The 22,088-nt window shown below is 42.8% G+C and overlaps 1 protein-coding gene across 8 annotated transcripts in view; it reads left to right on the top strand.

The window, feature by feature from the left end:
• LOC144726652 (microtubule-associated serine/threonine-protein kinase 1-like) overlaps window positions 1-22,088 on the top strand; it is a 287,826-nt gene that overhangs the window by 218,218 nt on the left and 47,520 nt on the right. For 6 of the 8 annotated variants that reach the window (XM_078605398.1, XM_078605397.1, XM_078605404.1 and 3 more), the window contains 3 exons: window positions 9,642-9,717; window positions 19,074-19,149; window positions 21,742-21,774. In XM_078605398.1, the coding sequence (XP_078461524.1) occupies window positions 9,642-9,717; window positions 19,074-19,149; window positions 21,742-21,774 (185 nt within the window). The remainder of the gene's footprint in view (window positions 1-9,641; window positions 9,718-19,073; window positions 19,150-21,741; window positions 21,775-22,088) is intronic. The other 2 variants (XM_078605400.1, XM_078605399.1) reach the window with 1 other exon arrangement.

Genomic DNA, 22,088 nt, shown 5'->3' with positions numbered 1-22,088 from the left:
ACCCCACCAGCAACAAAAACTATTTCCCACATTGTAAACATTTCTGGTGCGATTAAATCGCTGCAGCTTTATCGTAACGCCAAGTGAGCCCACAAACTTGTTGAGCTGGCACAGCCATTCATGGAACAAAACAAGGATGGAAAATCATGTCTATGCATGGCTTCTGTAGCGCTTTTCAATTTGCATGTGTCTTCAGAATTATATTTTTAGAGAGCATGAAGCAATAATCAGAATCTATATTGACACTGGAGGAGTCCAATGAGCTATTTTTTCACAGATGTCCAGTAGTATAGGATAGATCTTGACTTAAAGCTTTCGTGACTGCAGGAATTCATACTCTTTGGGCCTTTCAGTAAAGTCACGTAGATAGAAAAATAAAAAATCTCGACGTTTCGATCGCAACACAAGCAATCGTCCTCAGGTAAAAAAAAATCTAACTAGAGAACTGCTGAAGCAGGGTGTTATATAGGCCTGAGATGGGTGCAGCCCAAGGGTAAGTGGGCGGGGTTAGAGAAGGAAGATCGAGGGCACCCAAAGCTGTTGGGCTGGCTGTTGTGTCGTGAGAGATTAGCATGTCAATGGAGCCACCGCCACATCGAGGAATGCAACTCGGAGAGTCGGAAATAACTGCTAACATCGGCAGGTAGGATGGAAACATCACAGCCAGTTATGACTTATGACTTGAACAGTTTAAGTCATAACTGGCTGTGAGGTGACCGACCTTAAGCCTTCGGTTGTGGTGCAAACGCTGCCGCACAAGCCAACAAGGGAGAGACTTATCTGCAGGAAATTCAACACTTTTCACAATGCAGGGAATTTACACTGAATGTTCTATAAACAAGGTTTTTCCTATATTATGGGATCTTTTTTATGCCAGTATCAAAGTATGCAAAAGGTTTCTATTTGGTGTTTGAACATCTTAACATCTTTTTTTATTGCCAGAAAGGCTACAACCTAGTCTTATATTTCATACTAAGGTTTTTCTTACTGTCAGTCATTGTTTTTTACCAGCAATGACTTGTGCGCATGTAGAATGTGCCTCTGTACATGCATATTTATTTATTTTATAGTTTTAAGTTCATATTGATGTATTAGAAAATCCAATGTTAGAGAAAAAATCTTCCCCTCCCTCCCAAAAAATATGAGCAAAAGCAGACATCATGAAATTGGGTGGATTGATTGTCGTGCTTTGTCGTTGCTTTTCTAATAGCTAATCTCACCAACAGCGAGTGCAGACCCGAAGCTGAATCAACGTGCATTACTTTGATAATATCAATTCAATTTGCCGAGCCTTATCTTACCAGATGGCAGCCAAATGCGATTCGTTATGTTGTACGTATCTATCCAACAGTGTCAATCTCTCCTCAAGCCTGGCTGTAATTTTAACTTTTTAACAGAAAGCAAATCATCAGCCATTTTAACATCGGTGATATCAACATAATGTAACAATGCTTTGCTGGCAATTAATAATTATTGTTATGGTTTTCTACCCAGGGAAATCCTTACTGAGTCTCAAGACTCTTTTTTTAGGAGGGTCTTGCCAAGTTTTCCCAGTAGGGGAGATGTTGCTACTGTTGTGTTTAATCCAAATTGAGTAATTCGGAGGTAATTTTTAGCATTGAGATGTTTGGCCAACATCAGTTACATTGTGGTTTTCTGTAGCTCTGGGAGGAAAGAGGAGAACCCTGAGAGAACACACACCAAACAGGGGGAGAACATAGATATTCCAGACACAAAGGCACCTGAGTAAGAATCGAACCCAGGTCCTTCTCTCTGCGGGGCATGAGTGTTACCACTGCGCCACCACCCTGCCGCCCGGTAGCAATCGACTGATGGGTTTTCATGCTGCACCGCACGTTGTTCAGGATGATGTCCGACAGTTCGCTACAAGTGCTGGGGGGAGCTCCTTCTGGACTCCTGCAGTCACGAAAGCTTCAAATCAATATAAGGACTTATTTCAGCAGCCTGTTTCTCTCTCCCAGCTGAAGACGATTGCTTGTGTGGCGATCGAAACGCCGTGACTTTACCAAAAGAACCAAAGAGTAAGGAACTAAATATTTCCTGAACTGAAGATGGAGTTTTACAGCACAGTTACAAAAACCCAGACTTTAGCATTACATTTTTCAAAAAATAATACAATTTAGGATGACTTCCAGTAATGATATTTGAAATGGTGTTTGAAATTAGTTAAAGATTGTCGCTTTATACAATTCTTAGTGTTACATTATAGCCGGAACTGTAATGCATTATACTATTGCGTGGCTATTTTTCCTAGTGTTGTCAGTATTCTTTAATCCATTGCACAAGCTTTGTTGGTTACGATTCCTTCAGTATTTTCTTTCAAAGCACATCGTGGTCTCAATGCACAGTTCTTTATTTTAATGAATGTCTAGCCACCTACCAAGCCCGGCGAGTTGTCTCGCCGTAATTGTGCCACATCAATTTCTGACCGAATATTCTAAACGTTTCGGATCGAGGAGATGGAACGTGATGTTGCATATGACTTCAGTAGAGTGCGTAAACGCCATAGTAGAGTAAATCCCCCTCACACCCGTGCAATGAAAAAAAATTATACAGTTCAGAACGTGTTACATAATGAGATGCCCAAAGTGGGTGGCAATTTCTTGCCCCTGGTGCCAGTAAGTTGGCACTTTTCATATAAAAATGTTGATCGCTGTAAAATTTCGATTTAAAGCTTTCGTGACTGCAGGGATTCATCTTCTTGGTTCTTTCGGTAAAGTCAGGTAGAAGGGAAGTAATAAAATAATAAAAATAAAACATAATAAAATAATTCTCACGACGTTTCGGCCACAACGCAAGCAGCCGTCCTCAGGTGAAGAACATGTCTGTCGATAAGACAGAGTCTAAATTACACGTCTTAGGCTTGGAGTGTCTATTTAAGCTGTGAGGGAGGAGGAAGAGAGCCTTGACAAAATAATTTGCATTTGAAGAGGAATTTAGCATATTTATGGGAAATGCAGGAATGCGAATAGTGCTAATTGTGAAATGCGTGGGAGTTGGGGGGGGGGTTTTCAAAGTAATATTATGCCCATGCATTATGCAGGATTAGCAGCATCAAAGGGAGGGGGCAGGGGCAGGGGCAGCACCAACAAAGGGAAGGAATGTGAATAGTATGCAGCTGCAGCAACCAAACAACCACGTAAAAAACTAAAGTATAAACTTCATAGTATCATCAGTATACTAAATATACTCTCCAATAAGCTGAGCTACTAACAGTAAGTAATACATTACAATTCTATGTCGCAAAAAATATAATATGCTTCCAGCTAAACTTTTTTCCCTTACATCAAACAGGTCTGCCCCGTACTATATGCTGCCATAGACAAACCCAACATTAAATTATATACTGTATTACTATACACCAAGATTCGGATCTTAACTGATTATGTTCACGTTTACGGTGACTCTCAGACCGCGTTCCACTCACTGGCATTGTATTCTCCGCAGGGAATGGATTCTTTGCTCTGCTACTCTCCCATTCTCATATTTCGTTGCTGCCTCTTAGTATCTTTCACACGACGGTCAATGGTACAGTGTATAATAACAAATAGTATAACATTTATATGCTTAATACAATGTACAAAGTAATATATAGTATCATAATTGTATAGTGAATATTTAGCAGTGTGATATACATTAGGGTGGGTAGAATAATACATAGTGTAATATAACAATGTATAAGGTATAGGGTGGTGTATAGTAATACAGTATATAATTTAATGTTGGGTTTGTCTATGGCAGCATATAGTACGGGGTAGACCTGTTTGATGTAAGGGAAAAAGTTTAGCTGGAAGCATATTATATTTTTTGCGACATAGAATTGTAATGTATTACTTACTGTTAGTAGCTCAGCTTATTGGAGAGTATATTTAGTATACTGATGATACTATGAAGTTTATACTTTAGTTTTTTACGTGGTTCTTTGGTTGCTGCAGCTGCATACTATTCACATTCCTTCCCTTTGTTGGTGCTGCCCCTGCCCCCTCCCTTTGATGCTGCTAATCCTGCATAATGCATGGGCATAATATGACTTTGAAAACCCCCCGCCCACCTCCCACGCATTTCACAATTAGCACTATTAGAATTCCTGCATTTCCCATAAATATGCTAAATTCCTCTTCAAATGCAAATTCTTTTGTCAAGGCTCTCTTCCTCCTCCCTCACAGCTTAAATAGACACTCCAAGCCTAAGACGTGTCATTTAGACTCTGTCTTATCGACAGACATGTTCTTCACCTGAGGACGGCTGCTTGCGTTGTGGCCGAAACGTCGTGAGAATTATTTTATTATGTTTTATTTTTATTATTTTATTCCCTTCTACGTGACTTTACCGAAAGAACCAAGAAGACGCTGTAAAATTAACAAAAATGAGGTCATTTAGGCTGAAATCCATTTGGGCTTCGACATTAGTGGAATACTTTTTATCAGCAGAAGGTGATTGCCAAGGCCAGAGAACCAGAGAGCCATTGTTAGTTTACTGAGCACAGCTTGCAGAGTTATCAGGTTAATGCCTCCTCTACTTCTCCAAACTGAATCTCCAAAGGCCCCCAGAACACTGAGCAACCACTGCATCTGGCAGTGTATCTGCGGCAGGCACTTTAAAGAAGACGCAACTCAAAACACCCATATCCCTAAACCTACACTTTAGGTTTTTGCGGCCGCGCTGTTACAGCTCTCCGGTGTGTTTTCGGGTCGTGCCGTGCATTGCGCATTGTGATGTCCGATGTTTCGCTCCACGTCCTGGAAGCTTCTTCAGTTCAGTTCCCAAAGAAGCTCCCAGTACGTGGAGCAAAACTTTGGACTTTCTTGGTGAACAACACACAGCACAATCTGAAAACACATCGGAGCGCTAAATAGCCCATGTCTTAAAATATTTATCTTGCATTTCATTCGTGACTGTTTGTGGATTTCCAACTTCGGAGTCACTTCACTTGCCTCTTATCCAAACTAGGGCTACTAAACCTTCAATCTTAATTTTGGAGCTTTCGTGACTGCAGGAATTATTCTTTGGTTCTTTCGGTAAAGTCACGTATAAAGATAAAATAATAAATTAAATAATTGCATACTATGACGTTTCGATTGCAACACAAGCAATCGTCATCAGGTATAAAAGAAATAGCAACAAAAATCTAACCAGAAAACTATAGACAGACATATAAGCAGACAGACATCATAAAGATACACAGAGAGAGAACACGTATCAGCACAAAGAGAGAGGTCGTCTCTGTGACGGGGCCTTAAATATAGAGAGGGGGCGGGGGCGGAGAGAGGGAAGGGGCAGAGAAAAAATTAGCATGTCAATGAGTGGACAACAACGTGGTACGGTACGCAAGCTTGAAAATTAGGAGAAAGACACACTAAAATTAAATAACCGTCTCACGTGCCCTGCTCTAGAGAAGTTAATTGCGTAGCAGACAAACCAATATCTTTGTAGTTGTCAGAGACGGTAAATATCGTGGCTTAAGTTAAAACCAACTTTAATATGATGGGTGTTTTTGCGCATCAACTTGTGACACTTAAGAACTTAGTTTCGTCACAGTTGGTTTGCTCAGCTTCAGATCCCTGATACAGGCTCAGTGCTGTGACACGGCATTAGCCCTCTGAGCCTCCCAGCCACCCTCAAGAGTTGATCTTCTCAACGTATTTGCCAAAGCAAGTGGAACCGCAACACAATTTTAATCAGTTTAACACGTAGGCTTTCGCGACCAATATTATTCATAATAAAGGTTTTTGGGTTGGATCGCGTTCTTTATAAATGTGTCGCAACCCTCCACCACCCGAATGATGACGTCACCCTGCTGGTGCTGCTGCTCTATTTAAGACCGGGAGCAAGAGGAGAAGCCTCACCATTCTGGCAAATCGCCCGATGAAGCTTGATGTAATTACCAGCGAAACGTCCTACTCACATTTTAAATGATGTTGATTCACTCTTCAACATACCGGTGGGCTAAAGTAGTGAACTATTTGTCCTTTGTAAACGTGACACATTTTTTTACTCTTTGGCCGTGTCGGGTGGTGGAGGGTTACGACACATTTATAAATAACGCGATATAACCCAAACACCTTTATTATGAACAATTTTATCGTTTGCTTGCCGACGAAGCATTTGTCTTGCTAATTTACAACGTAGGCTCTCTCTCGAACGTGTGCCACGTTGTTTCTACTTCACACCCAAGTGTGCACACCAGTGTGCTGAAGTAGTAACTGAGTGGTAGTTTCTGTTCACGTGACAAACCCTGCTCATTAGCTGGTGTCGGGTGGAGGTGGGTTTACGACACATTTACACAAACCACACAACTATATCATGAAATGGCTAAAAAACTATAGCACATTGCCCCCCGCCATAATTTATCTTCCAACTGGAAGTAACTTAATATTTTAGAGGATTGATTTGGTCCTGTAAACAGTAACCCCGGGGTGATAAAATAGCCCATGAAATGTAGACTAGGAGAAGGTTGGGTTAATCTTTTACCGATGCGTATCTGTCTGCCTGCCATGACGGCAGCTGCGGGCACATCGCGGGGGAAGTTTAGGAGTGTGAGCGTGTGGCACGGGGGGGGGTCGCGGCTCTTGACGCCCTGCGTGCACAGATGGTGTCTCTGAAAATGTGATAGCGCCCTCTGTGCAAAGACCTGTGATGGACAGCCTCTGAAGGGGCTTAGTTGAGGTGCTCGTGGTTATTGAAGTTATTGGCTCTGAAATTATATAGGTTTGAGGGCTGGATAAAGCTGTTGCTGACTATGCTTGGGGCAGAGGGGGGATGAGTGACTGGCCTCATAAATACATAATTGCTGTGGTGTGGCCTTTGAGTAACATCACGGCCTCTGTCTGAGCCAAGCTGTCAATCATAGAGTACATTGAGTGTCAGTGACTGATGTACTATAAGCACAGAATATGTTTATTCATATATTGTTTCGTACACAACCCATCGGCCCCACGGCCTTTTGGAAGCATATAATTTCAGCAGCATTGATTCAATACACGCAAAGCTGGACCGGTTTCAACGTGTACAGTGTTTCATCAGCAGAGTCAGGCTCGCTTGATTCAATGCTGGTGAACTGCCAAATGTTATCACAAGGATCCTGTCCCTTTAACAAAATAATTATTCATCTCATTGTGGGGAATTTAAGCAACAAACGAGATAAGCAGCCAATATGCAAACATTTCACCACAACGCCACGGATCATTAGGTTGTGCTATGTGTACTGTACTGAAGTAGATGGCGGGCGTCAAACTGGCAGGCTTTTTCATGCCCACCAGCTTCAGAATCACCCCGCACCGATACACCGAGACTCAACAGATTTCTTTTCAACTTGAATGTAGTTAGCTCAAAATGTTAACAATGTGAAACTAATCTCACATTGGCATTTGTGCACAAATGGTTATCTTATGCATCGCCTACTTTTCCACACTTTGAAGAAAAGTTAATTTGTACCAGGGCATCGGTACGTAATGCTTCCGCCGCCCCCCCTCCCCCCAGGATGTAATGAAATAAAAAGAGTCCGCCCTTTGTCAAAATGCCAGAGCCTAATCGCGTTCTTCACGTTTACCCGTCTCCAACGTGAATTAGTTCCAGAGCGCTCGGTTTATTGCCGAGCGGCGATCGTTTGTCTTCAGAGGCGTTGGGTTCGCAGCTCCATGACACGGCTCCGCTGCTTGACTGGTGACCTCGTGCGGCTCCGTTTTTACAAGCAGGGGGTGGGCGAACCTTTTCCTCGCTCAGGGCTGAAGGGGAATTTCAAAAACTTGTGGTTTAGCCAACGCATGAACACACGCCTTGGCGTTATCCAATTAAGGAGGCCCCTTGGAGTGACAGAATGACTGAGTATTGCTGAGATTAAAAACGCGGCGTTGCCATGTCCAAACTTTACCCCTCTATTATCTGGTTAGTGCAGCTAATGTGCATCCAGTGATGGATTATTATCGTTTGCGGGCTGTTTTCGGGATGGCAGGCCTCGTGCGGCCATGTGGCCATATGAAATGAACTAGTGGGCCGTGTGTGACTCGAAGGCCCTCGGTTCCCCACCCCTTTGTTTTATGGATAACAGTGGTTTGTGACATGCGTATCCCGTGGTGTCCGATATGAGTTTGAAAGAAAATGGAATCGGCGTCAGGCACTCCATCGTATTAGCCGTCTCAATGTTCTGTTGAACATAAGCGAAGTGACGTCACAGTGACATCACTAGAGGACCATTATGACGCACTTGACCATAACTTCAATGTCCTTTCCTTCTTCTCGTTAAGGAGACTCTTGTTGGACAGCCTGTGAGACAAGGCCTCTATCTGCTGTGCCTAACTCTAAATCTTTGCTTGGGTTGTATCTTCCGAAAAACATCTGGAATTGAGCACAAAATCAATTGGCCATTTTCTGGCTGTGGATAATCAGTGAGGCAAAATGGCCTTACCGTTTCTGTCTTATTAGCTGCAGGAGGATTTATACCACAGCGTACCATGTTCAACCTTTCTACTACAGTTTATCATCATCACTGTACTTCCCCCGCATCCCTGATTTTTGTCCTTCCCCCGCACCTCTGATTAACACGGTTGGCTACGTACGGTGCGACAGACGTCCACGATACATTTACTGGTGCGGTGTGTACTGTAATATTTAGACAAATTCGTCAATAACACTGCCATAACACGTAACAAAATATATGTAATAGGTGACGATTTGGGCAATTACCCTTCTTCAAAACACATTGAAGGACCATTGCCTGAAACGTCTCCTATTATACATTTGTATCCTTTCATGTGAGTTTGTCATTGTTTGTGTTTATGCACCACTGCCAATGCAGTATCCAAAACATGGTGATCGGAGCCACCCTAGGATGGCAGCTGCCAACAGTTATTTTGGTGGGAGTATTTTATCTGTAGATCTCTCGATCACAAATATGTATGATAGAAAGTTCACAGGTTGCTTTTTTATGAGAAAAGATCATGGAAACGATACCATAGTAATACGTTTGATAGCGAATAATGTTGTCGGAAAAGAAAATGTACGCTGTGCAATGCACCCACTAAACGTGGGAACGTTGGCCCAGCGGTTCCAACCGCATTGCAACGTTGGCTCAACGTCGCATCTTTACTCGGCATGTACGGAATACAAAAATAAAGTGTCTCTATAAAACGGATGTCATTCACCTTAAGGATTCTGCCCATGTGGATACTGCCCATGGTGGACACTGGTACTATCTACCACCCCAAATGGTACCGACGGACCGCCTTAGCTCAGGGGCTAACTGACACGCAATAATGCATGTAATGCTTACATGCGTGTGTTTTATCCTCTGTGTGTGTGTGTGGGGAGCGGGAGTGAAACAACTTCGCGTGTTGTACTACGAACCCAGTGACCCGAGTTCGATTTCTGCTCACGGCCAACGCCAGTGACGATTGTCTTTACAGGTCCTGGACCTCCCCTAGGTCGAATTAGCCTCAAATAAGCACCTGGTGCGGTATGTAAACATCGCCACTGGGGTAGAAAAAGGCGGCCGGGCGTGGTGCTGACCTCCCCCCCCCCCCCCCTCGCGTGCCGTGCGGCCCTTTCTCGGACCTCGCTAGCAGCACTTGCCCCAAACGTCTGTTAAGGCTATATGGGGTATCTTTGTGTCTGTGTGTGTGCAGGAGGGAGTCCTCTGGACAGCCCACGCAGCTTCTCACCAAGCGCTCCGGCTCACTTCTCCTTTGCCACAGCTCGCAGGTGAGTTGCTCCACGTGGCGGTTGTCTTTAAATTATATTTCCTTCTCTGTCACAAAAAAGCAGAGCATGGATCATATATATAAGCGGGAGTCCCAAACTAAAGGAATGACGATCAGATGCCCTGCAGAAACGAAACGTGTATCATCACAACCAATTGCCAAGTTGAAGGCATTTCCATTCACATCCCTGCAATATGACATTACGGAACTATTTGCCAAGTCAATTCAGTTGGCTTATTTCTCCACACAAAGGGGCGGAAATACCTTTTACAATCCCTACTGTTCCCTCATGTGAGTGGAAATAGAAAATTACATTATTTTTATAGCTGGAATATTCTAAATAAAGTGATGCACTTTAGTATGTTTTTGCCATCGTTGGTTGGGACTACCAGCTCGATATTAAAAATGTGTCAATTCTGCACAGATAATCTAAACACCAAATATTTTAGTGTCTGTGAGTATGGCCTCCCCTGGGGTGGCTGTGTAACTTACGAGACAATGCATTCACTCTGTTAAACAATGTGTCAGGCAGTGGGTTGGATCCTGCTGTGTTCACCTTCTCATTTCTAGGTGGTGTTAATATTGACCATTAACCAAAACACAGTGAATATTTATATAACCACGTGGTAGAAACAAACTGATGTTGTGATTCATCATGGTCAATACTGGTGTCTTATCCGAAATGCCAAATTAAAAACATGGGCTTACATTTAACTTTTTCTGGTTCGAATTAAAATGTGTCTTCAACATCAATATCACTTCTAGCAAGTGATGTCTTAAAAGATATAACTAAATCGGCTCTCTCCTGGTTCGTTGAGGAACAGTGATAGTCTGACAGTTCGATGAACGAAAAACACACAAACATGCAGGGAACACGGACATATAAAGATACAGGCGGGTGTACGGTATAAAATTGTCGGAATCAAAAGCGTAAATTGAGATAGGTAATTCGAGTAAATGCACCACTCACCATTGCTGCGGCCACACTTGAATCTACGTACGGGTCGCTGTTGGGGTGCACGAATGCGGCTGCTGAGCTTGGCGTGGACAAGTTCACCAGAGGAGTTAACGAGGACCTCACTCTGTGGAGCGAGGAGCCTTTTGCGGTGTCCACTTTTTTCCCTTTCTGCCTTCTGAGGGGACGTGTCTGTGAGACGCCTTGCTGTGTAGCGCTACACATAATAAATCGGATCAGAAGGGAAAAAAACACGATGTGGGTTTTTTTTATTTATGCTAGAGTTTATGACAAGCATCGTGCAGTGCAGCTCTATAAACACCACTCTCAAAGGCAAATGTGGCCATTGCTTTTTTAACTTTGCACATCAACTGACAGAGTTATCTGAATGCATTTTCTCCTCCGTAGCAGTTAATTCCATTTTCTTGGTTTACATAATAAAACGAGCTTGTTACGCTACACGAGGCTATTAGTGTCAATTTGATGTAGCACACATGCTCTTCACCTTGTTTAGTGAATCATTGCATTTCACCGCATTTGGAGAATCACGGCATGCGCAGCAGCAGCAGCTTGAGTTTCATGCCGCATGTTGGCAAACGCGGTCGCCGCAGCATTGGAACCCATTCCGTGAGACGACGCAAATCTGAAATGCCTCTCTCTGTGTGTGTCCCTATTTTTTTCTTTTTTTATTATTATCCTTGCTCTTATTCCTTTCTCTGCCCACCGCTTCTCGCGCTTGCAAATCAACCCATGGTCAACCTCGGCACAGCCATGTGCACAGGACAGACAGGTAAACCGGCCGAAAGTGTCTGATTCCGCTTCCTGCCATCCGCATGCCCACCCGTCGCACCCCCCTGCGCACTTTGTTGCATTGGCCACCTTTCAAGCGACCACCACGTGTGGCTGAACAACAGCTGTTGCTTTCCCAGCGTGTTTGCACAATTCTCCTCTTGAGACAGACAAGATGCGGTGATTTAGTTTCTGGAATGTTGAGAAACTTCAAGTTAACGATATTATGTAAGCAGAATCCTATACTATTTCTCCACATGATTAAAAATTTGTTTCAGTCCATCGCCCGATTGGCTTTCCATACCAGTATAATCCAGCAGTGTGTGTATAAGACTGCAAGTTATAGTCGAGTTTAACATTGCTGCATCATTCAGACGGATGCCTATTCAACACAAAACTTGATAGACCATGTAATTTCAATATATTAAGAGTAACTTAGAGCCCCTTGTCAATCCACTGCCTGGATTGATAGGCCACCTCCACCCCCAATGCTGTGTTGGTCATGGGGGCGCTGCAGTGACGAAATGTTATCTAAGTCGCCTGGTAAGCAGGATGTCATGTGTTTGATCCCATCCTTGACAATGCCTGTATATTTGGAGTTTGCGTGTTCTCTCTCCCCGTGGTCGCGTGGATTTTCCATCCACATTTAGAAACGTGTTAAAATTATTTGACTGCTACTATAAATAACCATATATGATATAAGCCACTTTGATGAGCTGTCATATGTGCCAAGGTCACTTCTTAGAAAGAGCATACAGCTTAGTGGGCTTTAACTGATAAATAAAAATAAATAATTAATTGGTTACCTTACATCACCTTGCTGGTCAGTGCAGCTTGGTAAAACAGCAGGTGAAGTACAGGATGGGTTCAGATAGCACCCGCCACTTGTGCTGACCGTGGCCAGGAATTTAACGCGGATAGCCGGATTCATATTGCATTATGTGTGTTGAACTTCTATTGCACCGCACATAGCCAACCGTGCTAATCATTGTTCCCCATTGTAACTACAATGGCTGTCCTTAAAAGTATTTAATGTTAGTATCAGAAGTGGAAGGCTGCAGAACATTTCCGTACGAATGAGCGACAAACTTACTGCATGTTTCCGCATTCTGCCAGTGCCTTAAGCGCAGCATTCTACGCCATGCTTGGACACGGATGACCGTGAGTCCTTCATTGCTGTATCACCTTCTACGTGACTTTACCGAAAGAACCAAGAAGAAGAGGCTCAACCCTGCTTAGCATCTGAGATCTGATGAGATTGGGCACGTTTTCGGTGATATGGTCATATTCTCCGATGCACTAGCATTCTGTATTTTATTCTATATAAACCTAATTTAAGCTTTTCTTGCAACTTTAATGCACTGCATGGTACATTCCACTGATTTTCAAGTGTCACCATTTTTTGCATTCCTGTCAACAATCTTGTTGAGATTTGTTGTTCGTCTCAGATGCTAGATTTGAATTCAGATACGAGGCTGGAAAGTCAGGTTCTATTTGCACAGCGAAGGCTTATCGGGAGCGTTTGTGAGATCTCATGTTGTAGATGCTGGAAATTAAGCGTTATCCAGTCCCTGTTTTGACACTCACAACAAATTGCGAGATGTTCACTACCTCGCCTGGTATACAGAAGGTCTTGGGGTTCGATCCAGACCCTGACGCCTGCTGTATATTTTTAGTTTGCATTCTATCTTCTTGTGATCATGTGGATTTTTCTCCGGATCCTATTTTTTCCTCCACATTTAGAAACATGCATTTAGAGTATTTGCTGATATAAATGTCCACATGATAAGCCATTTTTGAGCTATTATTTGTGGTCAGATTGCTTCTGAAAAAAAGCTATATAGCTAAGTCGCCCTTACCTGGTAAAATTAAAAATAGTTGAGTTTTTATTTTTTAATCCTGTGTGCGTCCATGCTTTTCGTTTTGTATGTATGTTGAACTTATTTAACACTGTACGTAGCCAACCGTGCTAATCGGATGTGCGGGGAAGGACAAATCTCAGTGGGCTTTACCTGATAATTTGAGCCCATATCGTCTGTGGCTAGATCCCATCCATGGCATTGGTGTCTCTGTGGCATAGCTTTAGTTGGCCCAACTTTGCAAATGGCAATTGGTGAAGTGAAAACTGGGTAAGGTTTTACCATTGCGCGTGACACGATGAACGTGAAATTACAAGGTCCATGAACAAGTTTATTAAATGCAATTACATTTTCGTACATTAAAAATGAATCCCAATTAATGGGTCAATATCGCTCAATTATCCTGCAGAGGAACTGGCCTTTGGCATAGAAATGTGGAGTTTGCACCACTGGTGAAGGAACGAAGTTTGGGATGTAAAGATGCATAGTTTTATTGATTAAATCGTTTGGCTCAGGATACCTGTATATAATTGGTTATGTAAGAACTGGTGGTCTTCAATTCGTTTATGTTGTATATGCGAGGGTCATGGCACCCTCGATATCCGCTAGAGACCACTACATTCAGCGCAGTATATTCTTCAACCAAATCGTAACCCTGAGTCTTGGTAATTCTCTGAATCACAATGGGGGGCGGAGAGGGGGGTGCATTATCAACATTGCTTCATTGAGCATGGGGGACACTTAAATATCAGTTCACTCTATTGTGTGTCTAATGGCATCTGGCCCCAGTCCAGGGAAAATTGGAAATCAGACATTTAACTCGTCCGTATGACCTATACCATTTTAAACAAATTAATATCTCAATTATAAATGTCCGTCAGCCGCATTTGTGTTTGGCCAGTACTGTCAAACATTTCAGTTATCCTATCAGCCAGTCACGTATTTTATTATTTTTACACTGTGCCGTTGGAAATCAATTTAATGGAGCATGTGGATATTTTGTATCAAAATAAAACCTGATATTTTTTTTCTTCTCAAATTAAACATACATTTAATGAGCCTGACATTGCATGGTGTCTTGCCAAATGTGTTGAAGTGGGCATATATATATTTTTTAAATCATAATTAAAATGAAACGAGTTTGACTGGCTGCACCCTAGCTCCCCTGGGAACCAGCAGCACCTGTGCGTAGGCTGGAGACGATAGCCAAGGAAATAAAATGAAAATCAATACCCAGAAACCCACTTTGCACTCTGCCGAGTGTGCAAGAGAATCGTTGTACAGAGGCGAGGCTGCCGAGCACCATCGCACGTGATCTTTCACGGCTACGTCAACGTGGAACGTTGGGGAATAGATAAAATAAACATTTCATATTTGTTGTGCAGACGGTGTACAGATTGCAAGCAGTGTTTGTGTTCTGTTTTTTTACGAGTTAAAGGCGCAGCCACGCGATTGCTCGCTCGCGCTATTGCTAGCGGGCGAGAGAGGCTTTTCACCTGAGGGAACGCTCATGAACCCCATTGGAGGTTTTTTGCTTGATCATTGGAATGCTGGCCCATTGTCTTGGACGAGGTGGAAGTACCCACACAGTCTTCTCAACCACACGTGACCAGTCCATCGACTAACTTCTGGGTGGAAAACAGGTGCTGGGGGATTTCAATCAAACGTGCACATTTTGCAATAGAATATGATTTTGCAGTGATTTCAAATTAACATGTTAATATTCTTCATTGGCCTCTTGCTCCTTAAGCGGTTATGATTTATAATGCGACACGCGTAAATGAGTGTGTCGTCATCTCCTGGTGCACGTGGCGTTTTGTTGGTGCGTAAACGTGTACCGATGTGCTCGTTGGTATCGGTGGATTCATTGATCAATTTCGTGCCTCATTTGTCAAGCAGTCAATGAAAGGCTAAGTTATAAACCGCGTGAGAGCAATTTAGCTTCATAAAATACCTTCTCTGCAAAGGAAACCAAAACAAAACCAACAATCCAGAAGTTCAATCAAAACGTAAAAATGAGCAATGTTTACAAATGCAGATATACATAGCTAAATGATTTGAATTTCAGTCGACGTAATCGTTATATACAGTCATTAGGTGAGCCTATTATTTATAAATCATTTCGTGATACTTCGTTGGCAGTGGTGCACTAATAACAACAACAAACTCAACAGATTAATTATTCAATAACACCATGTGGCCTTAAAAATAATATATGTATAGAAAGAAATGTTTTGGGCACAGGTGTGTTTTGTTCATGGCGGTTAAATACCTTATTTGTTACGCAATAACTGTCTAAATATGACATGAATAAAATATACTTAAATATAAAAAGGCCAGAGAGGTGATTTCCCCATATGTCACCTTTTATACATCATTGATGAATGTTGCAATTTTTAAAGTTAAAAAATTTATATTAATTACTAGCAGAAGTACCCGGCGTTGCCCGGGTGAAAAATATATTTCTTAATAACCTTACATATATACACAGATGGGCTGCTACCCCTTCCCCCCCCCCACCCCCCCCCAGCCACGATCTCCTCGGCCGCTGTGCAGTAATATGTACGGCCTATAGTGTGGTGGGGTGTCGAGGGCTAGTACCGTGCAGAGCCTCCGGCCTCGCCTAAATTGCCCATTCGGCTGAGGCTGGGTACTGGGGCCGTTACCCCCCTCCCCCCCCGCGCTACAATAATACTGTCTAATCGCTATAATTGTATTATCTACCGACCCTATAATAGTAATTGCACACATTGGGGTGGGGGGGGAGTGAAGAGGACGTGAAACTTTGATGAATTTACCTCAGAGTCGCGTGTTAATGCGTGAGCATATTTTTAACGGGAATTAAAAATGGCGTCCACCCCGCAGCGAATGCGTCGCTACCCGTTGCCAGGGGCAACCGCCGTGGAAAACCAAACGGACCAATCGTGTCTCGCAAATCCCTCACATTTCGTCCAATGAAACTGCGTATGGTCCGGCGACACACAGACACACACACAGACAGACAGACAGACGGACAGACAGACAGACAGATTTGCGATTTTATATATATAGATAGGTATGTCAATTTCGAATGTCAGTTGAGAACGTGGTTTAACCAAAGCTGACTGCCTAGAATTGAACCCAGGAATTTTGCGAGTGCAGGTTGAATGTTCGGAACATTGATCGGTCACCTTGTCGAATGTGTAATTCTGGGAAAGATGTCTTAAGTATTCTTGTGAAATCAAAACAAGTTTCGGTAAAAATCACGGATCATGTCTTAGTTCTCAGCAGGAATTAATTGGCAATATGGAAGCTGCCGCTTTTGCTGTCGAGGTAAGATGCATTTGTCTCTGTGCATATTGTTCATTTTGCCCAATTTTCGGGCAGTCCTTGGGTGAATGTGGCAAATCTTCAAGAGGAAAAGTCTCGAATAGGAACAAAACTTTATACCAAAGTTGTGTTCCTATCGGGGCATATTTACCAGAATTGTAGTGCCCCCTCTTGCTTGATACACAAGGACAGACAGCTTGTTAAAGTATTTTTTTTTAAACCCCTTGCTCTGTGAATTACCCCTGCTGATTATTGCAAGCTCGGTCCTTATTCTGAGCTGAAGACATTTGAGATGTGTGTGTGACTGGCCAAAGTATTGTGACTGTCGGCAAGAGGAGTCGGCGGTCATTACACAACCTCAGTTCATTAGGAGGAAATTGGAATCGCAAAGTCGTGCCGTAATGCAATGAGGTGGGAGTGCGATGTGGTGCGGCGACGCATTAGGAATTTTAACGAGAAGGCTCGAAATGTGTGCACGGGGGATGGTGGGGGTGGGGTCACATTGGGTCATCGAGTCCATTCCACTCACACACACACAGCAAAACTGCATTTAAGGGTGAATTTTATTGAAACATTTGTGATATAACAATCGCAGCCTTTTTCTTGTAGTACACTTCAATCCGTTGCTGGATGAAGGGCGTCTGTGCCGTCTCAGTCCAGGGGTCGTTTGACCATACTTCACACTGGACTGGCGCCATTTCAGATATCCTCCGCTAAAATTGTCCGAGGAGGCTGGGAATCACAATTGGGTTGCGCTAACTACTACCTGCGCCATCACTCCATCACCCCCTTAATCTAAAAGTTTCTCCAAAGCTCAATTCAGCTTTGGAGTGGTGCTCATCTCTGTTGGTGGCTCTGAGCCAGTGGTGATAATTAAACTTTCCCATGGCAGGGGCCATTTTCTCCACACGTTAACGACCGTTCTCACAAAGTTACGATGGGCTGACTCGGCTACATGCGAAGAGTCGAACTGTCCCTCCCGCACCTCCGATTAGCACGGTTGGCTACGTACAGTGCAAAAGAAGTTCAACATACATACGGGAGTGGGCTCAGCTTCACTTACTCGATGCTCCTTTTGGAAATAAGAGCATGGCACAGCCTTCCCCTGCGAACAGAATAATTGTATGTCATTAAAACCAGTTTTTGTTGCATCTTTTCTATTGTGTTTCCAACACAGCTTTTTCTTCAACCAACAAGTAGATGGGACGATGTTGACGACGATAAGTGACAGTTAATAACTACGGTCATTTTTTTTTGTGTTCCAGTCAGAATAATGTCGAGTACTGTGTCAGACTGCTTCGTCAACTTTTCGTGCTGTCAATCCTGGTTAAGTGGAACCAACCGTTGAGCAAGAAAAGTTTACTGCTCACAGTGGAGAGAGACCGTACAAGTGTTGTAGTGTAAATCTGCATAGCAGTGAATGGGCATCCAACAACATGGCAATAAAACAGATGTGAAGATGTTTAAGCACCAAATAGATACATTTTGTAGGGCATGCGCATCTTTCATTTGTTCTTGATCATCACGTTGTCTCACGATGCTGTGGGGCGCAAGGGGTGAACACCAAGACTTGACAACCGGTGGGGAGAGTGCGACGTTTACGTTTGATGAGAAGCCACGTGTGTGTTGAAATAGATGCTTGTGAATAGCGCTTGCCCCAACAGTTTGTTAAGGCTATAGGGGAATGTTTGTCTGTGTTGAAAATATCAAAGCAATAGACCACCATGACCCTGCATCTTTTTAATAACCCACAAACCTGTCAATATATTTTAAATCATATAGACACAAACAAATGATGTCAAACCAGGGCGACACTGGTTATATGACCTTAGCCGTTATGGGTAAATGCAAATAGCAGTAGAATTCTGTACTTTTGTCTTCACGTATGAACACAAATATTTATAGTCAATCGTCCCATTGGCTTTTGGAGACCAATATGATTGAGCAGGATTTTGTTTAAGCAAGTGAACCCTGGACTGACTTTGGATCTTCTCAACAGTGTTCGTGTACTTGTCCACGCTTTTGATTTGAGGCTGTTTAGGTAGCCTAACCGCCATCGCGTTTGCCATTGGTAGAATTATAATTTTATTTCCCTCTACAGCTGCCTGCAATTCTGCCTGTGCAATAAGTGCACTGTGCTTTAGTATAGACAAAAATATGCAGATAGTCTTTCGCAAGACTTCAACCATTGTTTGACAGTATCGGATCACATTTTCTCATTTAGATGCAGATTCAAAAACTTAATGAAAAAAATCATAAAATGAATATGTACGCTCCCCTTTATTCTCATGTGGGAATGGAAACACTTTGAGTGACCACACCTCACCAGACCTCTTGCTAGACAGACACTCTCAGTGGGCCCTCTCTCTCTCTCCCGTGGTTGAATATGGAGCGTTGACCCGTGACGTATTTAAGCTTGCTTGTTGCGCATGTGTACGTGTTCAGAGATGGGCGCCGTTGGTCTCTGGCTTCCCTGCCCTCCTCGGGGTATGGCACCACCACCCCTAGCTCGGCTGTTTCGGTACGTACTGCACCACACTGCACCGCACTGCCCCGCACTGCCCCGCACGCAGCACGGCATTGAACTGCACTATGCTTGTATGTATGTTTATTTAACTTCGTTCGCACCATACGTAGCCAACCATGCTAATAGCAGATGCTAATCGGAGGTATGCCCTGGCTTGCACGTGTTTAGCGTGACACTTTATTACGCTCAGACTAATTGTCTTGTCTTGACCAGCACGAATTGGTGCTGAACCCTGTGCAGTATTATTGGCCTAACATTACGAAGAAATAGTGTGTACCTCTGCGTGGCGAGCAGTGGCATAGCCGTTAGCCACTGCACTGTGAATCCAGCCACAGAGGGTCGTTAGCGCCATCGTCGTTTCTTATGCCATGCTGGACATTACCCACGTAACAATTCACTTGCCTTACGGTACAAAGAATATTCACAATTCGCCAGTGGTGATTCTGTTCAAAAATGCATATTGATTTTGCCCCTGTGGTACAAGTTGAATCCACAATGCCTGTAGGGTTTAAAAAATTGGACCTTTTTGCCAGTATCAAAGTATAAAAAATAAGAATAGGTTTTACTCTTTCTTGCAATAAACCAGGTTTTAAGATGCCTGTAGGGTTTCTTTCCATGGACCAAAATATATGAATTGAAGATAAACTCTTCTTTCATGCGTACGTCATTGCATATGTCCTGAACAAAAATAATACGTTTTTAATCAATAATTTTATGGATTTTTAGGCGTGGCCTTAATGGGTTCCTGCACATACCACTCAGCCTCCAAAAAGTCTGCCATGCTGAAGGGGAGGCCGATCTGTTTGTCGATGTGTGTGTGTAATGTAGTTGTGCTTCTAAAAATATGTACACATGTAAGATGTTGTGTAAAAAATATATAGTTTATATGTACATTGGGTCAGTAGTTAAGCGTGCCACTGAATTTTGAACTTGTCATTGCCTGATATTAAAGGTCTCAGAATATTTGGCAGAATTTACATCCAAATGCATTTTTTCACGTTGTAGCATGAGGCTTCCAGTTGTTAACTTCGAATGGGCAGTTTTTTTTTTTATCAGAAAACCAGTTTGGAAAATGTGTATTAGAATATTTCCTTGTTATTCAATCGCATTTCGAACTCTACACAACTGCATCAAGAGAGAAAGAAATCAAGTGATTGGATAAAGTGATGAGAGACAATGTGATGTGAGAAAGTGACATAAAGTAATGAGATAAAGTGATGAGAGAGAAATGTTATTTATTTAGGGTAATTCATTATCATTATTCGCGAAATTTGCTATTCACGAGCATCTCCGGAACGTATCCCTCACGAATAAAAAGGGAATCCTGTATGATTATTTAGGCATAAATTGCAGCAAGGGAGCGATCACTTTACTGGCTGCTCGTGCTCACGACATCTCCATCAATTGCCGAGAGAGACAGAAAGAAAGAGAGCTTTCATTGGTGCAGTTTTAATCATAAGTAGATGCTCCATCCTAATTAGAATTAAACTCAACACATTCATCAACAATTCCCAAAAGAGAGAGAGAGAGAGAGCTTTCATTGGTTAAGTTTTTTATCGTCAGTAGACGCTCCATCCTAATTAGAATTAAACTCAACACATTATTCAACAACACTGCCTTATAAAAGAGAGCGAGAGTATATAGTCGGCGAAGTTTCAGGCAATGGCTCTTCACAGCACACAGCCTGTGAAGAAGGGATTTTGGGCAATACATTGCCTATTATATACTCTTTATTTATTAAGGCAGTATTGTAAAAAAACTATTTAATGTTTTTTTACTATGTGCTTGTGTGCTACTGCCATTGGTAGCAGCAGCATCACTAGATAATCTTCTGAATTAGTTTGCTCTTCATTATCTCGCATCCAACTTCCCAGCTGCAACACATCAATTAGCTGGGCAACTTACTACTGTTACCTCTTTGACTTTGTCTGCATCTCAATCGACCCTATAACTGCATAGCCTACTGCATTGAAATGTGCCTGAATGTTGGAGAGTAAATACATAACTAAATTGCCCGGTAATGGGGGCTGCTTAATCGCTTGAAGGAAATATCATTCAACCAATTAACCGTGGGATTTCTGAATCTTGAGTATTCCGTTTACATTTATTCAAACAATAGAGCTGTTGACCTCTTTGGACTTAGCTGAATGTCATCATCAGTGGTTTGTTGCCCTTTCAACGCATAGTTTTAGTTGTGCCCACTTGGAAATCAACTCCAAGATCCTAATCGTTTCAGAAGTAGCCATTTGAAATTATGCGAGTAAAAAGCGTTTTACAAAAGTGGTTAATCCTAACTGCCAGCAGAGTGTGTGTGTGCACAGACGCATAGTCATGTACAGTTGTGCACAAATGAGCAGGCGGTTAACAGTTATTGCTTAAGACTGGAAGACAGTTGTGCCCTTTTCAGCTGATGCCCTTTAATAAGGGCCCTTTGTTTATATGTGGTGCCTAAGCCAAATTTACAATGACCATATTAGGATTCTATGGAAAGTCGTAGGGGTCAACCAAGGGAAGTATTCAGGGCAGTAGGAGAAACATCCCAAGCCGGCCTGCATGGATGCTTTCTTTCTTTTCTTTTTTATGCAGCACTCATCAGAGGGAACGTTCTTCCAGATGCAGGTACAGCCCAATGTTCTGAGGCTTTAACGCTTTAATGGCTAGCTGTGGGTGCTTCAGGGACGTGCTTAGCATCTCATGTTGACTCCACGCTCGGGCCTGCCCTTAACAGCCAGGAAGGTTATAGGTCACACAGCGGTTTCATGTTACCACTCTCAGCAGGAGCTTCTACTGAATGAGTGGTCATGTGTCGTGCATGTGTGTGTATGTGAGAGAGTTTGTGATTGTGTGTGTGTGTGCGCGCATGTGAGAGAGTAGGTCTGTTAGAGAGTGTCTGTGTCATTTTGTCTTCCCTGGGGCCGGCTTGAGACAGTTGT

This window comes from Lampetra planeri, chromosome 24 (genome assembly GCF_965212315.1).
Source record: "Lampetra planeri chromosome 24, kcLamPlan1.2.h2, whole genome shotgun sequence".
In the NCBI taxonomy this organism is placed as follows: Eukaryota; Metazoa; Chordata; class Hyperoartia; order Petromyzontiformes; family Petromyzontidae; genus Lampetra; species Lampetra planeri.
This window is presented reverse-complemented; position numbering and strand designations above follow the sequence as displayed.